Source organism: Didymella exigua, assembly GCF_010094145.1.
Source record: "Didymella exigua CBS 183.55 unplaced genomic scaffold M421scaffold_9, whole genome shotgun sequence".
NCBI lineage: Eukaryota > Fungi > Ascomycota > Dothideomycetes > Pleosporales > Didymellaceae > Didymella > Didymella exigua.
In genome coordinates, this window is record NW_022984783.1 from 100,873 (window position 1) to 126,628 (window position 25,756).

Sequence of the window (25,756 nt, forward strand, 5' to 3'; positions counted from 1 at the left end):
TAAGCACGGCTTACAGCCCGCGATGCCAAGCTGCAGAGTTTTGCTTGACGTGCAGGGAGCACGAAACATCAGCGAATCATCCTGGTCTAATCTAATCTGATGGGATCTAATCCGATGATCACCTCCCACATTGATCATGTCCGACACCTCTCCGAGACCTCTTCTCCGTCGTCACGGCATACGCAATAGGCCAAAAGCACTGATGACACGATGTAACCCTTCTCAACATTGGCGGCTTATCCTCAATGCTTGTCATACACTTCAAGAGGGGAAGTACTGCAAGTATCTAGCAACAGTCTCGAGCTGACACAACGCTCACCTCACACTAAAGATGGCGCTGTTGGACTTTCTTTCGTCGCAAAATCTGGAAACGCTGGGTACGCTGCTCAGATGGGAACTACTGGTTTTCGCTGCGATCCCCCTCGCCTTAGCCTACTACCTTCGAAGATCCCAAGCCAAACCGCTGGAGCTGAAGCAGTACTCACACTTCCCTCAGCCTGAGCCAGCGGACCCTGTACGAGGTCATTGGCCATGGATCGAGAAAGCTGCTGGGGAGGGCGACCCTCGACGCCAGTTTGACGAGATGCTATACGAGCAAGCCGAGAAGCTAGGTTTCCCTCCGGTCCTGCTCGTGGACTGGCGTCCGATCGAGAAGTTCCCGATCTTGTTCGTCTTGGACAATGAAGTTGCGGAACAGGTTACCAAGCCAAACAAGTCGTTCAGGACCAGCATGCCCAAGCACCCGGCTATCCAGCAGTTGGCCCCCCTGGTTGGCGCGAGATCTCTGGTCACAACAGATGTAAGCTCACTGTTCGGTAACTTTAGAAGTGTACAAGTTGATGGCTGTGTGTAGGGAGACGAGTGGAATGCTCTATACAAGCGAATTCGACCTGGCTTTCAACCAAATCATCTGCTTGGCTTGGTCAACGTCATTGTTGACAAGACTGAGACGTTCGTTGAACTCATGGAACAAGAAGCTGCAGCTGGCGAGACCTTCCGTCTTGAGTCGTACACTACGAATCTTGTCTTTGACATCATTGGCATTGTAACGTTTGACATGGATCTCAACGCGCAGATCGACGGAAAGCAATCCGAGGTTCTCTTGACTTACCGGGCACTCTCGCAGGCCTTCAACAAACGCCCATTCGGCGGTGTAGGATGGCGCGACTACTTCTCTGCAAACGAGCGTGAGATTCGGTCGAAGGACAAGAGACTTGACAGCATTCTCAAGGCTGAGATCAAGAGGCAGCACAAATCCTTGCTTTCCGGTAGCACTGATACCAAGACCAAGAACAAAAGCGTAGCAACCCTCAGTCTTCACGGTATCGATAAGTTGACACCTCAGGTCCTCCAGCAGACGAGCGATACACTACGCGGCTTTCTCTTCGCTGGGCACGACACAACCTCGATTCTCCTGCAGTGGGCTTTCTACGAGTTGCACATACATCCGTCTGCCGCACAGACCTTGAGTGAAGAACTCGATTCTGTCTTTGGTTCTGACACCCACCACTCTACTGTTGCCAATGCACTGCGAGGAGCGGATGCTGGAATTCTTCTCAACAAACTACACTACACAGACGCCTTGATCAAGGAAACACTACGCTTGCATCCACCGGGCACGACCGCGCGCGTAGCACCTGCTGCATCGAACACTACACTCACCCTGCCCGATGGCGATACGCTGTGTATCGACGGCATTTGCGTGACACCACGCGCATACACCATCCAACGCCATCCCAAGACCTTCGGTGACACAAGAAACGACTTCAAACCCGAGCGCTGGATCGGTGAAGAGGGAAAGAAGATCCCTGAAAGCGCTTTCAGACCGTACGAGCGCGGGCCACGTCGATGCACTGGGTCTGAACTCGCAAACCTCGAGACCAAAATCATCATTGCTTGTGCGGCGCGGCACTTTGACTTTGTTAAGCAAGGACTGGGTGAGCTAGATCTGGATGAGAAGGGCAAGGTGCAGGTTGATAAAAAGGGTAGGGCGAAGACGAAGGGAATCATGTTTAGCACGCATCAGGTGACTGCAAAGCCGGTGGATGGGATGGAGATCAAGGTTCAGGTCAAGGGATCAGGTTAGATGTGTATAGATAAAGGATTGCTATGATGAGTTCTGCGCAGATACACGCGTGGTAAACGAAGGTTTGTAGAGTCAGAAGACTATGACATGGGGGCCTGCTCATGCTCAAATATCTCCAGCCCTCTTGAATCGACCCAAGCCGTCTAAGGGGTCCAGTTATCCTTATGTTCGGATCCTCCATTGTCTCCAGCACCCCAAATAGTCATCATTGGGCGACTAAATACTGGAAGGTCGTCTACGATATCGCGAATTACATTCTGTGCAGCTGCGGCTGCCGCAAAATTTGTCAATCCTGCCGTCTGTCCTCCCTTGTGCGAATTTGTCGGTGCGGACTTCGCAGGTATGTCTCATAATATTAAACAATGGTTCAAACAAACTCATACATTCCCACAGGCCTATACTTCTATCCTCCTACATTCTTCAACATTTCGACGGCATGGGGCCAACGCCCGAAGCATCAGAGCAGAAATGTGCTCGTTGGCTTCGTGTTTTCAAGGAGAAGTCAAGGCTCATGCGGTTTGTGAAAACGGACCTAGAGGGCAAGAAATCAACCACTCACTTCGGTGAATTACTGACGTCGTCGAACTAGAAGAGCGCAGCCATGATACCGGCAAAAGCGCACTTCGAATATTCAGAAGCAGGGGTTCATCACACATTAGAAGCATCGCTAGATTTGTTGAGAGGAGGCGAGAGACACATAGCTGGTCTTCAGTGATGCTTTTAGAACACGAGTTGGACTGGAGACGCACACAGCAGCTCTAATAAAACTGGTTTAGGCATTGCGATGGGCAGGGGTGTTTATTATTTCCATACTCTTGACTTGATGTTGCTTTGGGAAGAGGAGGGGGCTGTGGGCTACGGCTGCGCGTGTTCTGGGCACGGTGGCGGAAGGCACACATGAACACGGCTGCTCGGTGTTTTTGGTTTCGTGGGAAGACGAATACTGTAAGGAGTGTATCTTGGTATGTGACTTGGTATATACCTCTAGATCTCTATAGCTGTATCAACGGTACGTGACGCTACAAACGGAGACTCATGGTCGTTCTCCATCGTTCGCCCGTTGAGTACCTGAGACTCAACCTTTCGCCTTCCGTTTACTTCGAGCATTTCTGCGTATCCAGGAACTTTGCAATGCTGGCAGCCGTGGCGTTGTGCATCGGGAAAGTTGGATGCAGCGAGTTGAGCCACAAGTACTCGTTGACCGCATACTCGCAGCTGGGGTCCTTAGTATACCACGTCGGCGTACCGCTGCGTCATATTAGCCCAAATCCTGAATTCCACATGCACCGTTCCGCAGATGCCATTATGTACTTACTTTGCATACGCGTCGCAGTACCCAGTGACGTTCTTGTAGCCGCTCGTCGGCGGGTAAGCCTTGGGGTTCTTAATAACGTCGTCGAAGACCTTGTGCGTATCGTGCACAAAAAGATTGGAATCAGTGTGGTTCTTCTTAAACGCCGTGGTCAGAGCCGTCAGGCGCGTGTTCCAGTCCAGAATGACCTTGCCCTCGGCCTCGACCGAATATCCACCGTCGTCCTTGCTCAGCGTGAGGGGCGCAAGGTTGACAGGCGGCACAGAGAGGAAGAGGAAGTTGCGTGCGCCTGTCTTGTATACCTGCTCCAGCAATCCGGAGTATTCGCTGAAGATTGCATCGTAAAGCGTGGCGTTGTTGAGCCACCAGCTGTTGCCGACGTCATTAATGCCGATGAAAAAGGCGAACAGGGAATCCTTGCTGGTCCAGGGTGCGTCTTTGGGATGGGCACCGTAACGCGGGAGGTATTCGAGTTGCACTTGGTCTTTCAAGGATAGTACGGTGGGCGCGTAAGGGGTCACGAGGGCGGCATCGACGGTCGCGCCGCCGTAGGCAAGGTTGTACGCCTTTATGAAGGAGGCGTTGTATGTGGTAGCAAGAAAGTCAATCCAGTTTGGGCCATTAGCGGATGTATAGCCCCTAATCAACAACATCAGTATATTCACGAGACGCTAGAGTCGACGTGCTTACGGGAATGGTGGGTTGCCGAAGGGGTTGGCGGCGTTGGGCTGGGTGCCGTTCACGTCGAAGCCGGTCTGTGTGTAGCTGTCGCCGCTGAAGCTGTTAGTCTACCAGTATGTTCGATTGCGAGTTCGGCGGCCAATTACAAGATGAACATGTTTTTGACATTCTTCCATGACGACCATGTGCATGTTGGAGCCGCAACGGCAGAAGCCGCCAGCGAAAGCACGATTGACGTTGACTTAACCATGATGTTGGGAATCGTTGCAAGTTGCAGACAAGCTTCGTTGAATTCTTGGAAGGGGAGAACATTCCTATATACTGCTAAGGCTAATGACAGTACCTGACCATCATCCAGGATTACGGAGAGCCGGGGCGATGCCGGCGCGAACCAGGTAGATTGATTAAGGGTGATCACTGTAAATTACCCCACAAATTGAACTACCACGTGGAAACGGCTAAAGAACATCTGCGGAGATATTGGACATGAGGAAAATGCTCTCGTACGGCATTGCGCAGTCCGGAGTAGAGCGTTGAACTAGACCGGTTCGGCAGCCCGTTGCTCCTCCGCTTCTGAAGGGGTATGGTTTGAAGTGGCATGAGCACGTCGTTTGGCGGCATCGTCGGGATGTTCACGACCTTTGGAGATGATCTCGTTGTCTACTTGAATTAGGTCCAGAAGCGAAGTGCACGTCGGACCAAGGGAAGATCACGATGATCTTGATATTGTTGACCCCTGTTGAGGCTGCTGGCGGTGGCAGTCAATCAGAGTGGGTCATGTTGCGGCGGCGGGAGAAGTGAGCAGGGCCTCTAAGCTGCTGCCTCAGTCTTCTGGGACATCGTCTGGACTCTGGACTTCGGACTTCGTTGGTCTTCGGCTCTGCACTCGCACGAGAGACATGGCGTGCACGTGACATCAGACATGCGAACTTGTTTTGCTTCCAGCATTACCGAACATCACGTGCAGCAAACCGTCATGGGTGATGCTGTCCCCACTCGGCCGCTGAAGATTTCCTAGCCAATCTCAAAGTTGATTACCTAGCAAGATAACGGAAGACTCGGAGTCGCAAAATCGAGGTTGGAGAGCTTCACGATCGTCTGGAATGTTCGAACGTCATCACCTCTGGCATGCAAGGAATTGCTTGGGGCATGTTGTCACTGTTGTGGGCCCTCGAGGGGTTGGAAGGTACGAAGAGCCGCACCCGCAGTGCCGCGTCCTCGGCAGCACGCACGACTGGAAGACTGCCACGAGTGCCAGCAACTTGGGCGTTGAAGACGGTGAAGTTTTGCGTGCTCTAGAGCTAGATCGGGCGCAGTAATGGAGGTGGCTGACGTACGTGAGGCGTAAGGCTGAAATTACAAGGGTCTGTTGTTATGGTCCCAGCCTTCGTATACGCAGCGTATATGCATGCGGTAAGATATGTCCAAGCCTGTCGGGCTTAGCAGTGAGGGACATCGAACACCTGTCTGCAGGCTCCCGCTCGAGCACAAGAACCTGAATGCACCCCAGACCCTTGGAAAAGCATGTTCAGTGAGTTGTGACAGCGTTCAAGACAGTTTCGCCGTTCTTCGTCCATCGGCCGTACCGCCTTCCACCTCGGACAATCCAGGTTTCCAGCAGCCTGCTATTGTGAAGCCCACTGCCGGCACCCGAGAGCCCGCGCCCGTATATTATCTGGGACCACTCGCTCCTGTCATACTCGCCCGCTGAAGAGCAATATTCCTCACGTCGTAGCCCTGGATTCCGCCTGAGGCGTTCATTGTTGGTATCGATACGGTGCCGCGGCATTCCAGGTACCGAGCGTCAGCGCGAATATCTGAATAGCGCAGAAGCAGGGTGCCTTGAGCGCGAAGGTGCAGACGAACTACGCACAGTAAACATACAGCATGGCGGGCATGGAGAACATCGAGGTGCACAGCAAGGTAGGTCTCCAATTGCTCAGCCAGCTAGCTGTCCTGCGTTACTGCTGTTCGAGGCTGACCTAGCTGCTAGTCGTATCTTGTCCGCTGGGTCAACGTCTCTGCGGGCCACACCATCTCGTGGAGCATCCAGCCACACAAGAAGTCGCTCAACTTTGGCATCTTCAAGCACCCCGGCAATGCAACCGGCGCCGCCCCGAATCTGCCCTTGGGCTCGACGCTCGATAACGGCCCGTCTACGCCCGGACTAGAGGCGCCGGTAGGCCACACACGCGCGCGCGGCGCGTCGACATCGCGCAATGACAGGACATTTGTGCTGGAGAAGCTGTCGGCCATTGGGCTGAAGCAGGTGCATTGGCAGGGGAAATGCGAGGCCGACATGGTGTCTATGGGGACTTACGACGTGCCGCATGGTGAGGGCGGCATGTATGGCCTGGTCTTCGACAACACCTTTTCGAAGACGGTATCGAAGACGGCAACCTTCGTTCTCATGACGTACCCTACGAATGCGCCGCCCAAGTCAGGCCACCACATGCACTACGCCCAGGCAAAGGCAGGAGCTAGCTCCACCAGCCTCGCGAGGTCGAGCCCCTCCATGGGCCCCGTCGAGTCCTCCGAGTCACTGCCTCAACAGCTCGCCGAGCGACCGCGCTCTATGCACGAGAAGCCGAGGCAAGCCACCATATCCAGCTCCTCGTTCATGACAGGCGTACTGCTGAAGAAGAGGAGGAAGAAGAACCAGGGACATGCCAGGCGCTTCTTCTCGCTCGACTTCACCACCTCGACCCTCTCGTACTACCGCAACAACCACTCGTCAGCCCTGCGCGGAGCCATTCCACTTTCGCTCGCCGCCATTGGTGCGAATGGGGAGACAAAGGAGATCTCAGTGGATTCTGGCGCCGAGATCTGGCATTTGAAAGCGAATAATGCGGCAGACTTTGTCAAGTGGAGGGACGCCCTCGATAGGGCTTCACAATCAGCTGTCGCTACGGCCTCGCCCACCCTGCAGATCAAGGACAGTCCTTTCCAGCCCTCCGCATCCACACACAGCGCGGTAGAAGATAACGAATGGGCTAGAGTCGAGGCACTGGTGGGCAGAGTTGCTGGCTCCAGAGATGCCGTCCGAAGACTGGCCCAGGATACAGACCCCAAGTATGGCACTTCCTCGGCTATCTCATCAGGAGCATCGACGAGCAAGCTGATCGAGAGCTTATCCCCTGCGCCCTCAGAGGAGTCCAGCGACTATTTTCCTACTGTGGGCGAACCAGAGCGTAAGGCGTTCTGGAAGCGCAAAGCCAGCAGCTCGGGCCAAAGTCCCTCTAGCATGTTCAGGAGAAGTGTATCTGCACAAGTAGGTGCAGCTTCACCTGGCGCCATACCTCCCGTGCCTCCTCTACCGGCGAACATCAATGGCGCTCTTGCAGTACCCAAGCACAACAGTCGTGCGAACAACAGCTCTTCATCACAGGAAGAGAGCATTCACGACCACTGCATGGCTTTGCTGCAAGATCTGGACTCTGTTGTGAAAGAATTCTCGCATCTGATCAACCAGAGCAAAGAAAGGCGAAAACCCGCGCCTCTCTCTGCAGCGCTCTCCCGCCACAGCATTGACTCGCAGGGCTCGAATGACGAGTTCTTCGACGCAGAGGGTGGCGATGGATCAAAGTCGAATCTGCTTGCCATCAGGAGGGACAGCCAGGAGGTTGAGCAGAGGCAAGACGACGAAAGCTCAAATGATGGGTCGGAGTCATCGTCAGAGCATGAGGCAGCTGGCGTAATTGACCGAGCACGCTTCTCGATGGACCAGGCGCCCTCTCTTTTCCCCACAAAACCAGTCTCACTTGCTCCGCTCCCTCTGGATCCTGTCAAGCGCAGAAATATCATCCAAGCACCGAAAGTGCAACCGCCCAGTCTGATCGCGTTCCTGCGGAAGAATGTCGGCAAGGATCTGTCTACCATTGCTATGCCTGTGTCGTCCAACGAGCCTACATCGGCCCTGCAACGACTAGCTGAGCAGCTTGAGTACAGCGAGCTCCTTGACGCTGCTGCTGTAGCTCCCTCTGAGACTGGCGAACGCCTCGTCTATGTGGCCGCGTTCGCCATCTCAGCCTTCAGCAGCAATCGTGTGAAAGAGCGCGCAATTCGCAAGCCCTTCAATCCCATGCTCGGTGAGACTTACGAATTGGTCCGCGAAGACAAAGGCTACCGCTTCATCGCGGAGAAGGTCGTCCACCGCCCTGTCCGCATGGCCTGCCAAGCCGAAGCCAAAGATTGGACATTGATCCAATCACCCACCCCCGTGCAGAAATTCTGGGGCAAAAGCGCCGAACTCAACACCGACGGCCGCGTCCGCATCTTCCTACACAACAGCGCCGAACACTACTCCTGGAGCATCGCAACCTCGTACCTGCGCAACGTCATCGCAGGCGAAAAGTACGTCGAGCCGACCGGCACCATGACCATCATCAGCGAAACCACCGGCGCGAAGGCAGTCTGCACATTCAAAGCCGGCGGCATGTTTGCCGGCCGCTCAGAGGACGTCAGCGTGCAGGTCTTCGATAGCACGGGCTCTGTGCTGCCCATGGGCGCGGTGGGGAAGTGGACGACGGATCTGCAGTTCACATCCAACGGCCAGCCGAGCGGCAAGACTGTGTGGAAGGCTGGGCCGCTGGTCGAGAAGCCAGAGAAACACTACGGGTTTACGTCTTTTGCTGCGGCGCTGAATCAGATCACGCCCATTGAGGACAGCCATATTCCTGTCACCGACTCGCGCCTCAGACCTGATCAGAGAGCTTGGGAGGAGGGCGATCTGGATAAGGCCGAGGCGCTGAAGGCGAGGCTTGAAGAGAGACAGAGAGCGAGGAGACGCGTCATGGAGGAGCATGGTGAGGAGTGGAAGCCGAAGTGGTTCACGAAGGCGGGAGCTGAGGATGCGGCGGCGTTGGGCGACGAGGAAGTGTGGAGACTGAAAAGCGGGAAGGACGGGTATTGGGAGAGCAGAGAGGCGGCGAAGTGGGACGGTGTTGTTGATGTGTTCCAGCACTGAGGAGGCTTGTTGTGTGGAGGTTCAAATGTTGGACGCATACGCCACTAGACGAATCGATTACATGCATCGATACGAGCCGACCTATCGCAAGTGATTGACTGTGTTTGTGGCATGCGAACCATCAATTTCTCATCGAGCCTCGCTTTCGGCCGCTCTATCACAACGTTTCTCCCTCAAGCGATCGAAAAAGGTCTCGGATTGCTCTCATGTCTCCTCCAGCATTCTCCCTCTACTCCACCCTTCAGAGAAAAGGCAACTAGAACTTATGTGCCTGCTCCTGCCTGAAAGCCTATGAGGTTGAAACCATAAGGCGGTGCATTATATATCCCTCCGAAGAAAACTAAAAATTTATCACGTCAACCTTCTTTTCTCGCGCTCGCTTCATCATCGCTAGGAAGAGTAGGGAAGGTAGCATGGTTGATAGTTCCTACCTGGGGTGGAGGTGCTGCACATCTCCGCCTCCACATTCACGTATTTGTCAGGTTTCGCTAGCCACGGGTTTAAAATCAAACCTGGGTCGGTATGTCTGCTCCCTCGAGACTTACCAAAAGCTCAAATGAAGCTGGATGCTCTGTTGTCCTTTGTTTCCCCCAATCTCAGATCGTGACCTAGAGGCGAAAGTCCGACTGAACAAGAATTTAAATATAAATATCCTGCCTCTCGTGAGCTCGGAAATCCGACGGCGCAGAATCCATGGGGCTTGGCTGATTTGTTTCACCAGGTCCGTTCATCTGCTGGCATCTCGTGTCGCGCATGAGGAAGTATAGGGATCTGCGTCTCTTACCTGTTGTCTCCTTTATGGTACATTTTCTCCCAGTGTTTGAAATACGAGATGAGGAAATTTCATGTCCGCTGTGGCGCTCTCTGCCAACCTGAAGAATCGTAGGGTTGTTCCAGCAAGCTTAGAAGTCTGCTCCCACCCCTGCGTCTGCTCTCCGCTGCGGACTTTCTGATCTGCAAATATCATGGACACTCGCATATCGTGAAAAAATAGCAAAGTCCTGCACCATTACATATGCGTTTTGTTCTCCTTGTCTTTTGCTCATGACTTGATCGAAACGAGCGCATAGAAAACGCACGTCTTCTTATTCTGAGAGTTGGAGGACTTGCCGCCATGCTATACTGCTTTCTACCCGGAAGATCGGTTTAGATCCATTTTATGATCCACGTTGCTGCATAACACACACGATTTAATTCCGTCTACGAGGGATTGCCTCCACTTCTCAAAAGACGACGCGAAGCTTCTCCGACTAAACCACAGCATGGTGTCTGGAAGGAGACCTAAGAGGATTGCTGAAACGCAAATGTGCTGTGCCTAAGTCTGATCTCCTACATATCAAAGCGAATCACGGCTAACTCTATGCTGCGTTCCGAGTCTGGACGGAGAATCCTATCACTGATTCACGTCCGTGCGAGCTCATGTCATGGATCGATCACTCTGACTGCCATGTCAATGATCCTATACATTGCTAGCATATTGCTGGGTCTTGCTCTTGGCAACCAAAAAACGATTTGGAGCGATACATGACTGCGCTGGCGCGCACTGCTTGCGCAAGACCTTGCAGCCGGACTTCCCACGCGGCCTTAAATAATGTTGCACAAACTTTTGCATGAAGCTCCAGTGTCTAGCTCGACATATATCTTCTCGACGCAGTACCCACCTCAATACTGGACTGGAAGATCAACGATACCGCCATTTTGTCTGCTTCCAAAGGAAGCCAGAAATAGAGGACTAAGAAACTATTCAAGACGAAAGAGCATGCTGCAATGTTTCTGTGCAGTCGAGTACCACGAGATGTCCATACCCTCCTTGTCCGACGGCAGGGCTCAGGTCTACATTATAAGGCCTGATACTGCGCAATTAAGTATGAAGCCAACTTTTATCACCACCTGTTGCTTCTCTCAATACCGAAGTCTCAAAACTTCGAAGCTAGAACAAGCAAAGGACACGTGTCAAATCTTATGAGGAACTTTTAAGAAGACGATAGACCTGAACTATGTTTCTCATCATTTGCACAAAAGACGATTGTGGTTGATTAGTAACTACCTTAGGGTGATATTGACGATGCAGCGATGATCATGACTGTCTGCGGAAGCATTAACAATCTGAAGATTCTCAATACTGCAAGTCATGGCTGCTTAAACCCGAAGTCGCATAGATGATCAGATGAGGGCGGATCAGGTCTTCGTTAGTGACGCATATGTTTCAGCAAATCTTGTGCACGCTCAAATAACCTGTAAGGAAAAAGTCACGTCTACTCTTGAGACTAGGAAAATGGACATTAGGTTCTTCTGTACATGATCTTGGATTCAAAAAGTTGTTCGATACCCGGGTGTCTATTTGAATCTAAAAAAGAGGAAGTTACCGCGCTCAATGTCTTTCCACAGAAGCAGAGACTGAAACTTACAACATCTCTCAAGCATCATGACTTGCTGCATCACATGTATGGAACTCTTGTATCTCTTGATGGAGCTGCTGTCGCTGAATGAATGTGTCGAAGTTGTCCATTAAAGTGACAGCCGATCGGGGTCGCGCATGCAGACGGATGACTCTGGGCCACCGTTCTGCTTCACCACCTCCAATTCACCTTTTTCGTTTCTCACCCAGGCCCACGTGCTAGACGTGTCGCAGGTCATCCATCTACTGCAGTGTATAATCCTACACTGTTAATTTCATGCATACGTGGGAAGGATGAGATTTTGATCACCGACTTCGATGCGTGCGTGACAACTCAACATAGGGAGCTTGCAAGATTTGTATGAATGTGTGATGTGTGAACGAGGGAGCTATGATAGATCGATTGGATGCATGAGGTCGGCTCTCTGTCAGGCACTCCGACGCAGTGAACGTTCTTACAAGTGACGATTACGCTTTCCTCGACAGCCAAGATGCCTACACAAGCTATTGATATGTTTCACGAAGTCATTTGTGACGAAGTTAGAGATAACATCAATACCGTTGCCCTGAGGGCGCTCGTTCATAAACGTAATTTCCACAGTAAGCATGGTCATGACCAGGAGACCATGCTTGATCGCAGCATCCAGACCGCTAATAGGACATTCCTATAGACTATCCTAGCTCGTTAGATCCTTAGTTTTCAGAAATCTGGCGACGGCATCAATTCTGTGCTGCACGATCTTAAATCGAAGAGGCTCATTGTACAGAGCTTTGTACATAGGCTCTTCGCATCGTTCGAGTCCGATAACAACGCAAAGACATTGTAGTCCTGGATTCTTGCTGCAGAGCGACCCTTGACCATCGAGGAGATTCACACACTCTTCACCGTAGACATCAAGAGTTATGCGGTATCCGGCCGAGACGTTGACGGTCACGAAATGTTAATGGAGTATGAAGATGACTTCATTGAAGCGGTGCTTGACTCTGAGTACTTCTTACCGCATTAAAAATAACTACGCAATTTGGTACTTAAAGTCAGCAGCTGCCAGGTTCCGATTGAAAAGAGCAGGGGTTCAAGATTGGGATGACTTGGTGCATGCAATGGACTACGAACTGATAGGTTACTGACATAACTCTGCCCGGGTCAAGATTTTAGGATTGGAGGAGACATAGTAACTCATGTCCGGAGTGTGTTATTAGGACTAAGCATACCTCTATAGCTGAATAATTATCCATTCACGCCACGAACGTTCAATAACAGCGACAACTACAAGCTCAAATGAAGACCCTCTTCACCCCAACGCTCACACACGTCGGATTTTGCGGCTTCTCAGAACCAAGACCCCACGCCAAATTCTCATAGCTATATCCTGAGAAATACGTCTGGCATGCATACCACCTATAGTAAGCTCTTGTCGTGCCTGTCGAATTTGGTGGGTTTGCAGTCCAGTCAGTGGAGCTTTGCACATTCAGTCTATCTTGGTCGTCGAACGCCAGCAATTGCGGCCTCTCAGAGCCGGGAGTCAGGATAGGGATGGCGGAGTCTGTCGAGGGATCGTAGTTAAAGTACACACTGGAGGGCACATCGATGGAGTTGGTTTTCAGGGTCCAGGTCAAAATACCGGGAGTTCCAAGTGTGGCATTTGGTGTGAACGGGTCAGTTGAGGTGTTGAAGTTGAATGTCGCGGCTGCAATTGGGTTGGGGTTGGAGACACCACCACCTCTTGAGAGACACAGCGATTCAAGCGCTGCGCCGGTGTGACATGCTGAGAGGGTGGATCCGTTGATCGTCGAATTGTCGGATGTCAGGACAAGGCTGAAGGGCTTAGATGTTTCGTTGTAGAATGGCGGACTGGTTGTACATTGCGCGTTGGCTGATGCTGCGAGAAGCATAGTGGTTGTGGAAGTGGTGAGCTTCATGATGAGTAATATCGTTTTGGTGATGAGTATGATTCTGAAGAACTATATCAGGATTCTGGTATTTGCAGCTTCACAGCGTCTTTTGTAGTTGATGCACTCGGATCTTCGGGGTGGTCAGGTGTTACAAGCCCCGCTGATCGCAGCGCGATGACGTTGCATTGGCTCCAACCTTCCCAAACGACAAACCATCCCTCGTATAAGTCACCCGTATAAGTCCTGCAGTTCTCCCATCAATTGCCTAAAACAGACAGGTGGAGGTGTCAAGGTTCCAAAAAGAGCTCAAGATAGCTGAGCTTGGTGCGGTGGCAAGAAAGATGACGGCATGATTCGTGGGGTAAGCAGACAAGCAATGCCAGGCAAGCTGGGCATCCGTCACATCGCACGAACGGGCTTTAGAGGAACCACGGAAGAGCATGCATCTTATACGGGTTGATGACCTCTTCACCTGCACACAAAGACTCTCTTAGTGATCATGATACGTTGCTATCTTTACAATCCTGCAGTGCTGATATCGCGGAAGCGTGACCGATGAATGGAATTGGTTCCATGCATCCTCAGACTGGGCATCCGGCGAGCGGCAACTCAGGTTATGGTACGATACGAGAAAGAGTTTCTTGTACACCGCGTGGCGCAGCACTGCGGCAAGGTGGCGAAGGCGAGTTGCACTGAATATGCGAAGTACGAAGTACCTAGACCGCGAATGTCAGTGCCAAGAGCAGCCTTTGCTTCCTCCCTAAGCCCAAACTAAAGCAATGATAGCAGTTCTCGTCGATGATGCCTTCGGCACAAAATTCCTCACAAGTCAGGCATCAGGAACCACGTTGTGTGGTCTTGTGTCCGCCACCAACAGATCCAGCTAATCCAACAGAAGATTACATCGAACCCGACACTGCTGACCGCGGGATGTTCCAGCAATGCGTCACGGATGCCACCAAGGTTGCCGTCTCGATAGGCTTTGAACGTAGTATAGACAAGCTGGCCAAAAAACTGAGTATTTAGAAACCACAGAAATCTGTAGATCTTATTCACAGTCGTCGTGTCTCCGATGAGGAAAAACTTTTCTGGCAAAATAGCGCGCAGAGTTGGAAGTAACATCAAGGCTACGTGCGGAAGCAGGAGGATTTGCATGAAGCCCGGTGCCCCGTTCTGGTATTTATCCCAGGACAAGGCGTTCGCGGCAGCGCCATTGACCCACACAGATAGGCCATCGATGAGCCACGGGCCGAACCACTTTCGGTATCCTGAGACGGGAGCCGATTTGAGTTTCCTTGACACGGATTTCTCTGGACCTGGAGTTGAAAGCTGCTGCTGTTGCGGCGTGAGGAGCAACGTCAGGAAGTAGAGGTTTGTAGCGAAGCTGATCGCAACGATCTGCCCGAGGAGAATGAATGCCCATGTGTACGAGATGCCTTGCCGAGCACCTCTTTCAGTCAGTATGTGTGAAGCCTGGCACGTCGTGTGACATACCTTTTCGCTCCGAATGGAGACCGAGCGCGCATGCAAAATAGAAGATTTGATGCGACCACCAGTACCTGTTGTGGCCTATGATTACGCTCTCCCAGGCTTCCCTAAACAGAGATGTCTCTTTCAGCCATAAGCCCCAATGCTTGACGGAGAGATCGATCTCGTGCTGTGATTGGACTGTGAGCCAATTGTCATATGACCACTGGAAATATCGTAACATGTAGCTCCAGGTGCTGAGAAGACTGCATGCAGCCAGAGCCGAAAAGAGCAAGACATGCTTTCTTTGCGGCAGCCGTGAAGGTGCCGAAGCATGCAGTTTCTCCGTCTTCTCGAACAGCTTGATAATGATGGACACGGCTAAGGACAAGCAGGTGATCATGTAGGCGATGAAGATGCTGTATGGTCGGACATTACTCTCGCTGCCGTGCAGTGGAGTGCTCTTGTCCATGGTGTGATGTGTGGTGTAGACTCGTGTCTCGCAAGAATTGTAGCTGGGCAATTGCAAGAACTGCTTGTCGTCCAGTATTTTGAAATACCCGCGCTGCCTATGGTGCCATGCACTACAGTTTGGGCTGACAAGGCGGCCAGCGATGGCGCGTGGCGGTGATGGGTGATCGTGCGTTGAGACTTTTCCTCGGGACGTGTCCTGTGAGGTTCCGTTGTAGCTGTGCCAATTACGCCTCGGCGGCTCTTTCCCCACACACGTGCTCCTGCGCCAAGTATCGTGAGTTCCGACAAACACCAATTTTCGAACACTTGAGATCTTGAGCACTGCACCCTTCGATTGCTTCAAACCTGTTTGTAGTGGCGCATTTCTACTGTTAGATAGCGCGCACTTTCGCGTTCGCTTTCTGAATCTAGGCCTAGACTACTGGTGTTCTGTTCCGCGGTGAAACGAACGGCGGTGATGTCAGGAGTCCGTGCCTCCCGCACCTGAACTTTTCACTGGCCCCTGTCATTGGCCCGTTGTTCAACAACACACCGCCGGGCCTCGACGTGCATCTCGCAAGATTCTCAATCATCTTCACTCATTCACAGATCCTGCTTCTTTTTGCAGAAGCCGCAGCCATGACCGACACGCCACAGACGACTGCAGGCGAGGATCCCAAAGGCGCCAAGGTCCTCCAGCAACATCTGGATCCCGGGTACGAGTACACCTTAGATCCCGCGACTCCAGGAGCGGATGATGCCAACAGCTCTTCGAACTCCGTTCGGGACGCCCCAGAATCATCGTTGAGGCTACAGGGTGGCGATATCCACCGCGATCTTTACAAGATTGCCGCCAAGAGCAGGCGGCAGCAGTTACACAAGCGAGCTGCAACCTTTTCTAATACGCACGAGTATGCGCCATCGATCGTCTCAGACATCGAGCACGATGAGCTTCCTGTTCAGGAACAGATGGCACCGGGGGGTTTGAGACGACAGTTCCTGCAGAAGCAGGCCAGGAGCGTTAGTTACATCGCAGAGCCAGTCACGAGGAACTTCATCTCTTTTCTCGAGCTGTATGGCAACTTCGCTGGTGAAGATCTCGAAGAGTCGGACGATGAGACAGCTATCGAGGACGATGATGAGGAAGAGCAGGGCGAGCGCCGACCGCTGCTCGGGAGAAGGCAGAGCTCAAGGAGGCTCAGGCAGCAGGGTGACGCTTCCAACATGAAGTCGTTCTTCACTCTCCTGAAGGCCTTCGTCGGTACCGGTATCATGTTTCTACCTAAAGCATTCAAGAACGGTGGTATGCTCTTCTCGGCTATCACCCTGGTCGTCGTTTCTGCCGTAACCATGATTTGTTTCGAGCTGCTCCTCTCGTGCAGGAAGCGGTACGGAGGAGGTGGTTACGGAGACCTTGGTCAGCTGATCGTTGGAAACAGGCTGCGCCAGCTTATTCTCATCTCGATTACGCTCTCGCAATTTGGCTTTGTCTGCGCAGGTCTCATCTTCACGGCGGAAAACCTAGCATCTTTTTTTGACGCAGTCACGCCTAACTCCAAACCGCTCGGTACGAACGCTCTCATCGGCATCCAGCTCGTACTTTTGATCCCCCTGGCGTTCATCCGTAATATCTCCAAGCTCGGCCCAGCCGCTCTGCTTGCAGACATCTTCATCCTGATTGGCTTGACTTACATCTACTGGTACGATATCTCCTGGATCAGCAAGATGGGGGGCTTCCACCCCAGCATCGAGCTCTTCAACCCCCGCGACTGGACCATGACCATCGGATCTGCGATATTCACCTTCGAGGGTATTGGCCTCATTCTTCCCATCCAATCGAGCATGAAGCACCCGGAGCACTTCAGCAAGTTGCTCTTGATCGTCATGGCAATCATCACTGTCATCTTCACTTCCGTTGGTGTGCTCTGCTACGGCACTTTTGGAGAGAACGTCTCCGTTGAGGTCATCACCAACTTCCCGCAATCCAGCAAACTTGTCAACGCCGTGCAATTCCTATACTCCATGGCCGTTTTGGTCGGCACACCCGTCCAGCTGTTCCCCGCTATGCGCACCATCGAGCTTAAAATCTTCGGCCGTGCGTCTGGCAAGAAGGATAGCCTCACCAAGTGGAAGAAGAACGCCTTCAGGACTGCGCTAGTCATCTTCGCTGGTGTCGTCGCTGCTCTTGGCGCGAGCGATCTTGACAAGTTTGTCGCTCTGATTGGCAGCTTTGCTTGTGTGCCACTGGTGTATATCTACCCGGCTTACCTGCACTACAAAGGTGTGGCTGAGCGCCCGTGGGCTAAGGCTGGTGATATTGCGATGATGGTCCTGGGTCTAGTTGCTATGGTTTACACCACTAGCATCACCATCGCCCGCTGGGCGGAGACATAGAAACTGAATGGACGATCAACGTTCACGGTTTGCTTGTGTTTGCCAATGTTCACATCCTCTTTGGTTCAGCATGTACTTTTTGCGTCAAAAGGAGAGGAAAGAGGAAAAGCAAAACGATTGTATACGAATTTTGTTTGCATGGCGTTATAGGGAGTGCTTTCTGGCTCTCTGATTGAGTCTTGCCAGCTGGCATGTGCCAAGAACTGTAAATACGCATTATAGTACTGTCCAGCGTCAAGTGCTATATAGCATTACAACTCTTTATGTACTTGGTACTTGTCGTGTGATAGTATGATGATTTGTCACGGTGAAAGACTATGCGTTGTGCCTGGCAATTCGGGCTTCATATACCGGCATCCCCGCTGCAGATCTACAATCCGCTGGCTTTTGATCAGCGCTTACAGAACGTTCCATGTTCGGACAGAACAGGATGACACACGTCCATCCAATTGAGGCCCAGTTCCATAACTCCAGCCTGGGTGCCACATCTCCTACCACCAAATTGTGCCTAACCCTTGTCGGGTCAGAAAGGGCGTATCCTTGATTCACATCTCTCTGTCGTCTTGAAAGAAAAAGACCGACTTGAAAAAACAACAATTTCTTCGAAAGAATGTAATAAAGTCGTTCGGAACATAGTAAAAGCTCACCTTCGAGTTATATATTGGACATAGTGACTGCGCTGACTGGTTTTTAACGGCTATTGGCATCTCCAACATCTCCACCACGCATGCTGCTGAGCTCCTCATACCATGAGTCATCACCGTCAGACACAAGGTGTCTCTCAGTCCGTAAATCGCCACTCGTAGCACTGCTGTCTTCCTCTCTCATGTTCTGTAGGAAAGCATCTATGCTCCTCTGCTGACGGTTTGTGACATCCAGGTGGTATCAGAGCGCGTCTCGGTAAAGTATAGGGGGCAAGAAAGCATCGGCTTATAGGGCAGCGTGTCTGCTGCAGCTGAGAGACCAGAAGATGTGACATTTTTAATGTGAACCATCAGGAAAGCTCACTGGTTGGCTCGAAGCCTCTCGAAGCTCTTCGGCATAGGCGGAAAATCCGCGGCGAAACCATCTTTGCTGATGTAATTTTCTCTGAACAAGAAGCAGGACGCGCAAAGCTCCTCGCCGATAGCATAGCTCCCTATCCACGCTCTACCGTGAGCACGGAATAGCATTGTAGCGATATCTGAGAAGGGATCAGGCTTGTTGCAACTAGTATGATCGAATATGTGCGGCTCTGCGTCGAAAAATTCATCTTCTGTGTCAAAGTACTGCCCTTCACCATCCTTGTCATAGGCGCCAGCGTAAGTCGGTAGGGTAAGTTTCGTCATGTATGAGGTAATTTCGTCCATATTCTGGCAATTGCAGTCGAAGGAATGACCAGTCGAGACACACTCGGTGACGGCGATTCTTGCCGGTTGCACAAGTCCGTGATCGAGAGCGCTGTACTCGACCTGGCAGTCTGTGCAAATTCGTCCGTTCGTGGGCCTATGATTCGTATTCTCACGAGAGATGGTATGCAAAAAGGTCTCTCGCGTCATGTTGAGCTGCCCAAGGCATTGGTGGAACTCCTCTCGCATATACATTTCAACCTGTTCGACCGCTTCGAGCACGGTATGACACCATGCTGCGTAGAGATGGGGTAGCGCCTGCAGAAATAGCCGATGTGGCATATCGTCATCAATCCAGTCGAATCCTTTCATTTGCAGGAATGAGCCTGCGTTAAGCACCATCGGTAATAACACCCGACCGTTGACTCGCAGAGCTAGCCAAACGCCCAAGGCATCAATATGCCGTTGGCTAGTGGCAAAGTGCTCCTCGAGCGATAGATCCAGAATGCGCTCCAGGGTGTTGCTGAATCTTCCATGATTCAGGACTGATCGGACGGCATGCTGAAGAGCGGACCAGATGTTTCGAGCACTGAACTCGACATACTCTTCGTTCGCTGTTAGGTGGAGAAGCCAAGTGATGCTGTTCTGCGATATGGGTTTTCGCTCAGTTGCGTAAGCTTTCTTGAGCCACTCATGAACGAGCCAGCCGTCGCTATCGGCATCGGATAGGTCAATACAGTCGCAATACAGTCTAAGCATCTCGATCTTCTCCTCGGCACTCCGATTTGTGGAGTGTGAGACATATAAAGAGATTGGAGACCTTTGCTCATTAGTGTGTGTGCATTTATATCGGGGAGAAAAACCCACAGGACAGACTCCGTGGGCCCTTCGTACACCAGCGCAGACTTGTCTGCTCCTGCTCGGATCAACATAGCGCACAAATCGGTATGACCTGCTACTGCAGCAAACTAGTGAGCGTAAGCACGCTGCTTTGATTTTTCACGACCAAGTAGGGTGACTTACGTGTAGAGGTTTCCAACCTTTGGGACTCGTGTCAACCACACTACCTTGCCCCTTCTGCAGAAGCATCTGTACGGCTCTAGTCTCACCTGCCAAACAAAGCTCGAAAATCATCGCGTCCTCTGGGACGGCGCGAGTGACAGCTATCCTGCAGTTGTATAGCCAGCTTCTGCCAGCGGATGCCATTACAGCCTCAAATCCGTTTTTGAGGCCCATAAGTTGAAGCCATCGTGTTGGGTAGAAAACAACAGAGGTTACTGTCTGCGCTTTTTCAAGCTTGCTTGTGTTTTCTTTGGCACGGCTGATGAAAGTCCGGCGTACCCACAAGCAACCCAACGCTGTTCGAAAACTGGTCGCCTCATGGCGTACTTGGCAACTCAGACTTTCTGAGTAGACAAAGGTCTTTGCCCGTACCTGACCGCATTCGTCCATCATGTAGCCATCCTGGGCAAAGATCTCAAGCGACGTTGACTGGAAGGTGGCGATTGCGGTAGAGCTGATGGCATGCAGCATCAATTCTTGCATTGTGGAATCGGTCAATGCCTGCTGGGAGACTGCTTGTTCGAAGTACGTCAGAGCGTTCTTGGTAACATCTTGGGTAGTTGCCGGTAATGGGAGAAAAAAACGGTGGCCATCACGTGAGGACGGAAACCTCTGCAATTGTCTTTGCTCAGATAGCTGGGTCATTTCCGGACTGGGTATGATCTCTTGTCGTGCTCGGCCAACTATTGAGCGTGCTGGCATACTTTGGGAAATACTCATGTCAGCATATATATTGTACGTGAGCGATTGCATGACACTGCATCATGTCAGCTAATTCTAGCTGCTAAACTAGTCTGCGTACACACCATTCATGAACCATAGCCAGGGTCAAAGTGGCCTTGGTCTCGTTCAAGGAGTCACGGAATCTCTGGAGATGCTTGCTGTGCGTGGCAGCTTTGAAGGATGTACGCAAGCGCCTCCTTCGTGACTCTGACTGAAATCCTTCATTAAACTTCTCGATGATGGACATCAGATCCTGAACTGTTAGCGCACTGAGCTCTCCGTGGACGTTCAATGACGTACCGCGATCTTGATGCGACAATGCTGAACGCCATCGGCTATGCAATGGCCCAAGGGCTTCTCAGAATTTTCGATCCCTTTGAAGACGGAAATGAGGTACTGGAGATCTTCCTTCACGGCAGCAATCTCCTGAGGTGCGTCTTCGATCGACTCCCAAAATACGTAGAGCTTGATACATGCTTCGCTCAGTTGGAAGGCAACAGAAACAACGGCAAGGCCTGCGTAGAGTCAGCGACCTGCATTGTAATGTTGATTTGTGGATAACGACCGTTTGCTACAAGCGAAAGGCCCTCCATGATACTATTGCAGACTGATCATGTCGATGAGGGTCTCAGGCTACGTTATATCTCCACAGAGTTAAGGGGCGGAGTCCGCCATGGTGCTCAGTCCACGTGGCTGCGTCCAAACCTCCCTACAGCAGGGTCATCTTGGCGCCTATGCTTCGTGCTTTCCAGGCATATGCTATTGTGAGCTTTGCGCACCGACCAATTTGCAGACATAGTTCTTTGTATGGGGGCGACGCAGAGCTCACATGGAGAGTATGTGAGCTCTGTTAAGGAAGGACGCGTAAGATGGCGTTCCGCCTGAAATATCGTTTCGATGTGTTCGTGCATCGTTCGCCTAGCTTACGCCCATCTTGAGATAAGTCAGCGTACTGTGTTGGTATGCATCGAGATCACTTGACCAGCAAGTGGCCGTTCGTAGTTGAAAGGCTTTGTTTCGGCCCCCATACCATAGCGTACCCTGGAAACGGTAGTATGCCGAAGTGTGGAGGAGCTAGCGTGGTTTCAAGTGTTCTGGGAGGTAGGTAGCTTTGATCCGTGATTGTCTTCCTTGGGATTCATTCAATGATATTAATGCATGGTTTAGATTCGTTCGGCAGGCAAAAGAAGGCGATCAGACGTTCGGCCAAAAGGGGCAGCGACCAACCTTCGAAAGCACGTAGCCCCGCGCATGAACAGCCTATCGCGTCCTCCATGCGATGCAGGCAGCGGAGAGATAGTTGCAAAGCACCTTGAAAGCTTTGTTCATTTGTTGTGAAGAGATACGTTGTGCCGGGGCAAGGCAAAACGAACACCAACACCAAGCTGTATCGTGCTGTGGTCAGCCTGGAGAGCATGCTGTCTTCCGAGTATATCAATGGTTTGCGTATACGTGGTCTGCTTCGTTGTCGCTCTGGCCCGACCAAGGTCATTGCCGTCATTGTAGAAAATGCCATTGCTTGACGCGTCTATCAAATGCCAGGGAGCTGGGTCGATGCGAGTACCTAGCGCGAACACATTCAGGAACGGGTGGAGGCGCGGGCGGCAAGGGGCAGTAAACACACTTGTAACAACAAGCCAGTGACCAGCGTGTCCTGGAACCCACATCTGCGCACATCCTGTCATGGACTGCATATTTAAGAAGTTGTGACCAGCTGGACAGCAACTATTCCGGTGATCTGTTCTGTGTGACTGCTGTCTGTTCAGTTGATGGGAACGTGTCTATATACAAATGAGAGATGAACCGAGCACGTGACCTAGCTAATGAAAGCCCGTGGCTCAGGGAAGACTTGAGCCTCACGAGGCTGAGCGTGCCGGCAGCGTGCGACAGAAGTCGGCTAGAAAGGGTCATGGTCCACGCTCCTGTGGCTTCACGAGATGAAACAGCAATGGTTACGGCACCTAGGACGAACTGTCAGCGCCAGCCTACCCACTTTGGGCTCAATGCCGGTGGAACTCCACGCGAATGCGAATGCGTCGATCCGACTCGACTCGAGGTAGCAACCTCACGTCTTCTTATCTCACGACGCTCATTATATACATTCACGTTTCTAAGTGGGTGCCGCAGTTTCTTCACCAAATGCGGCCGCCGTCTTGGTCAATGGCTCCAACTCCAACTTCGAGCGTGGTATCAAAAACTGGGGGAGCAGCAAAGGTCATCGCCGCTGCAAAGACCGATGCTTGGGGTAACGTTCGCATGCCTTGCTTGGACACGCTACCTGGCTACAATCTTGAAGCACCACACGATTGGGTAGTCGTGCCGACCAGACGAAACCTCTGTCTTCGAGTCGTTGATCGGGTGCCTGTTCGTGGCATACCAGAGAATGCTGTCGGTAACGCATCTTTCACTGTGTCAGCCGGCTACGCCACTCTCAAGGTCAGTCTAGAGTCTTTGTGTACATGCTGGTACGCCAAGGCTGACGCTGTGCTCACAGTGTTCTGAAAGGCAAAATACAAACTGCGTGGCTCGAAGACTATTGACCGGACGATGAAGTTGGCCAGATCGCTTTTGCAGATGCAGATATGATCAGAGCCCGAGTTCTGTGCAAGGATCGGTTGTATACGTAGAGTCGATTGACTGCGAGATCTTCAGAGAAACCGCGAGGTTCGTGGTGGTGTTCCGAAACGTGCACTAAACAAGGTTCGTCTGACAGCTGTCGCAATGACGCCTCGCAGGAGAACGAAATCTGAGGAACAGGCATGCTCTGCGAATGATGCATTCTCGTGGGCTTTGCAGCTTGGAAAGTTGCAAGACATATTGCACGCGACAGGCGTGATGTAACCCGATGGCGCAGCCCTGGTGAGGATGTCGCTAAGCCTCGGAAGTTGACCCAGGTTGGCGGTCCTCCGCATCCTCAAGACCACGGCACATGCAACTCGACATCACCAGGCAGCATCAACAGACCGCCGTGGAATCGCCTTCTTCTACCAGCCCCTCCGCCACAACATTGTCGTCGCTCCCGCGCCTTCTCTGCCTTCACCGCACTGAGAGCGCTCTTTGTCTTCCACACCGTCTCAACCCACTTCAGCTCGTGTCCCTCGAAGCTCCAAGCGGCCCACGCGGCACCGGTCCGCTCACCGCACTCCTCACTCACGACAACAACAGCCACCAGCAACAGGCTGCGCTACCGCCGCGATGCACGATCCGTTCCCCTTCGAGAGTCCTGAATACCTTGTCAAACTTGTCCAGCCGGTGGCAGACGCCCTACACCTGCATACGCTACCGCTGCACTTCCACGAAGTAGTCATCGCGTACGCACTGTACCACACCACGAACAGTTATGTCTCGCCCGCGTTTAGCCGCTACTTCTTCCCCACCGTCTACCCGCAGCTGAACGCGCGCACGAAGCTCAACTGGGACGTGCATATTGTGTCGTTTGTGCAGAGCACGGTCATCTGCGGCCTCGCGCTATGGGTCATGCTGGCTGATGAAGAGAGGGATCAGATGGGGAAGACTGAGCGAGTGCATGGATACACGGGGGGCACGGGGTTGGTGCAGGCATTTGCTGGGGGGTACTTTCTGTGGGACTTGGTGATTACGGTGCAGAACATGGGCGTCTTCGGTATTGGCATGCTGTTCCATGCCATCAGCGCTCTGTGCGTGTTCTCATTGGGTTTCGTACGTGTCCCTGCCCTCTGTTCTGAAAGCTGCACATGTTCAGGCGGTGATATAAACGCGCGGGGAACGATGCTAATACACTCCAGCGACCCTTTGTGAACTACTACGCCCCCACCTTTATCCTCTACGAGCTCTCCTCGCCCTTCCTCAACATCCACTGGTTCTGCGACAAGCTCAACCTCACCGGCTCGACCCTGCAGCTCATCAATGGCATCTTCCTGCTCTTCACCTTCATGACCTGCCGCCTGTTCTGGGGCACGTACCAATCCATCAAAGTGTTCGGCGACATCTGGACCGCGTACCACGCCGGGCCGGTGACTTTTCTCGACCCAGCCGTCAAGTCCCTCAACAACGCGACCGCCATCGGCGCCGGAGTGCAGCGCACGGATATCCTGGTGTTCGCGGAGGGCCAGACGGTCCCGCTGTGGCTCGCCCTTGCGTATCTCGCCTCCAACCTGGTGCTCAACGGGCTGAACTGGTTCTGGTTCGCAAAGATGATCGAGACGCTGCGTAAGCGCTTCGACCCGCCGCTCGGCACGAGGCGCGTCGAGAAGCCGTCGCACATTGATATGCCCGAGAGCGACAAGGTGCTTATCGAGGGCATTCACGTTGGCACGCCTGGTGTCGGGGCTGGTGGCAAGGTGTTGGTGCCGGAGCACTTTGGCGTAAATGGCGACGGGGAGGTAGTCAAGGTCGCGGCGAAGACGACGCATCTCGAGGTTGAGGGGAGGGAGGTCAGGAACCGCACCAGCACCAGGAGAAGAGGGTGAGAAGGAGGTTTCTCGACTTGAAGTATTGCACGAGTCTACTGGGTTTCTAGTTAGAACCGTAGATTCTACTTTTTTGATACAGCGCTTACTCTAGTTCATCGCGAGCCAACAACGCACGTACGGTCGTTCCAATAATAATTAGACACACACACGCACACACACACACACGCACACACACACACGCGCGCACACACACACACGCACACACACATACACACACAGCTCAGTCTGGTCATACGTTTACCACGTGGCCTGACCCGTAAACACGGCAGTCGAGCCAGTCGGTAACCGCACACACTACAGCAGCACATGACATCATCCAGAGGCAGGCAGCGACTAAATCTGCAGGCCTTGGCACACGATTGAGAAAGAGGGGGGTGCACGGCCAGCGTGGCTTGTCATGTGGTTTATTCGTCTTGCTCGTCTTGCTCGTCTTGCTCGTCTCAACTCGTCGCTCATAAATCGTATCAAACCCATCTGTAAAGCAAAGCCAAGTAAACACCAGGGTATCGTGCCAAAAAAATTCACATGTGCCAAAAAAAAAT

The 25,756-nt window shown here is 52.4% G+C and overlaps 11 protein-coding genes across 11 annotated transcripts; 5 read left to right on the plus strand and 6 right to left on the minus strand.

The window, feature by feature from the left end:
- Positions 1-331: 331 nt before the first annotated feature.
- M421DRAFT_91147 (cytochrome P450) lies at positions 332-2,610 on the plus strand (the record flags this gene model as incomplete). Its single annotated transcript, XM_033597918.1, has 5 exons — positions 332-799; positions 854-2,081; positions 2,128-2,148; positions 2,277-2,426; positions 2,480-2,610. 5 exons carry the CDS (start codon positions 332-334, stop codon positions 2,608-2,610), a joined length of 1,998 nt encoding a protein of 665 aa, XP_033450173.1.
- Positions 2,611-3,082: 472 nt separating this feature from the next.
- M421DRAFT_380870 (carbohydrate esterase family 16 protein) lies at positions 3,083-4,584 on the minus strand. The gene is made up of 4 exons (XM_033589853.1): positions 4,226-4,584; positions 4,089-4,172; positions 3,402-4,037; positions 3,083-3,334 (listed from the first exon to the last, which is right to left on the minus strand). The coding sequence occupies exons 1-4, from the start codon at positions 4,327-4,329 to the stop codon at positions 3,181-3,183; spliced, it is 978 nt and encodes a 325-aa protein (XP_033450174.1). The 5' UTR covers positions 4,330-4,584; the 3' UTR covers positions 3,083-3,180.
- A 1,294-nt stretch (positions 4,585-5,878) lies between these two features.
- On the plus strand, positions 5,879-9,453 carry M421DRAFT_380884 (uncharacterized protein). The gene is made up of 2 exons (XM_033589854.1): positions 5,879-6,002; positions 6,073-9,453. Exons 1-2 carry the CDS (start codon positions 5,967-5,969, stop codon positions 9,043-9,045), a joined length of 3,009 nt encoding a protein of 1,002 aa, XP_033450175.1. The 5' UTR covers positions 5,879-5,966; the 3' UTR covers positions 9,046-9,453.
- A 3,128-nt stretch (positions 9,454-12,581) lies between these two features.
- M421DRAFT_418975 (uncharacterized protein) lies at positions 12,582-13,735 on the minus strand. The gene has a single exon (XM_033591959.1). The coding sequence runs from the start codon at positions 13,361-13,363 to the stop codon at positions 12,719-12,721; it is 645 nt and encodes a 214-aa protein (XP_033450176.1). The 5' UTR covers positions 13,364-13,735; the 3' UTR covers positions 12,582-12,718.
- Positions 13,736-14,158: 423 nt separating this feature from the next.
- On the minus strand, positions 14,159-15,275 carry M421DRAFT_59724 (uncharacterized protein; the record flags this gene model as incomplete). Its single annotated transcript, XM_033595706.1, has 2 exons — positions 14,159-14,784; positions 14,831-15,275. 2 exons carry the CDS (start codon positions 15,273-15,275, stop codon positions 14,159-14,161), a joined length of 1,071 nt encoding a protein of 356 aa, XP_033450177.1.
- Positions 15,276-15,585: 310 nt separating this feature from the next.
- M421DRAFT_418976 (uncharacterized protein) lies at positions 15,586-17,925 on the plus strand. Its single transcript, XM_033591960.1, has one exon. The coding sequence runs from the start codon at positions 15,896-15,898 to the stop codon at positions 17,648-17,650; it is 1,755 nt and encodes a 584-aa protein (XP_033450178.1). The 5' UTR covers positions 15,586-15,895; the 3' UTR covers positions 17,651-17,925.
- Positions 17,926-18,531: 606 nt separating this feature from the next.
- M421DRAFT_380930 (uncharacterized protein) lies at positions 18,532-21,773 on the minus strand. Its single transcript, XM_033589856.1, has 6 exons — positions 21,329-21,773; positions 21,064-21,278; positions 20,847-21,016; positions 20,002-20,797; positions 19,846-19,946; positions 18,532-19,798 (listed from the first exon to the last, which is right to left on the minus strand). Exons 1-6 carry the CDS (start codon positions 21,354-21,356, stop codon positions 18,655-18,657), a joined length of 2,454 nt encoding a protein of 817 aa, XP_033450179.1. The 5' UTR covers positions 21,357-21,773; the 3' UTR covers positions 18,532-18,654.
- Positions 21,774-21,875: 102 nt separating this feature from the next.
- Positions 21,876-22,250, minus strand: M421DRAFT_418978 (uncharacterized protein; the record flags this gene model as incomplete). Its single annotated transcript, XM_033591961.1, has 1 exon — positions 21,876-22,250. A coding segment is annotated over exon 1 (275 nt), but the record flags the coding sequence as incomplete, so codon positions are not given.
- Positions 22,251-22,302: 52 nt separating this feature from the next.
- Positions 22,303-23,273, plus strand: M421DRAFT_381010 (uncharacterized protein). The gene is made up of 2 exons (XM_033589858.1): positions 22,303-23,199; positions 23,258-23,273. The coding sequence occupies exon 1, from the start codon at positions 22,562-22,564 to the stop codon at positions 23,075-23,077; it is 516 nt and encodes a 171-aa protein (XP_033450181.1). The 5' UTR covers positions 22,303-22,561; the 3' UTR covers positions 23,078-23,199; positions 23,258-23,273.
- A 544-nt stretch (positions 23,274-23,817) lies between these two features.
- Positions 23,818-25,369, plus strand: M421DRAFT_380940 (DUF887-domain-containing protein). Its single transcript, XM_033589857.1, has 2 exons — positions 23,818-24,441; positions 24,528-25,369. Exons 1-2 carry the CDS (start codon positions 23,959-23,961, stop codon positions 25,209-25,211), a joined length of 1,167 nt encoding a protein of 388 aa, XP_033450182.1. The 5' UTR covers positions 23,818-23,958; the 3' UTR covers positions 25,212-25,369.
- On the minus strand, positions 25,260-25,647 carry M421DRAFT_381046 (uncharacterized protein). The gene has a single exon (XM_033589859.1). The coding sequence runs from the start codon at positions 25,520-25,522 to the stop codon at positions 25,307-25,309; it is 216 nt and encodes a 71-aa protein (XP_033450183.1). The 5' UTR covers positions 25,523-25,647; the 3' UTR covers positions 25,260-25,306.
- Between the last annotated feature and the right edge of the window lie 109 nt (positions 25,648-25,756).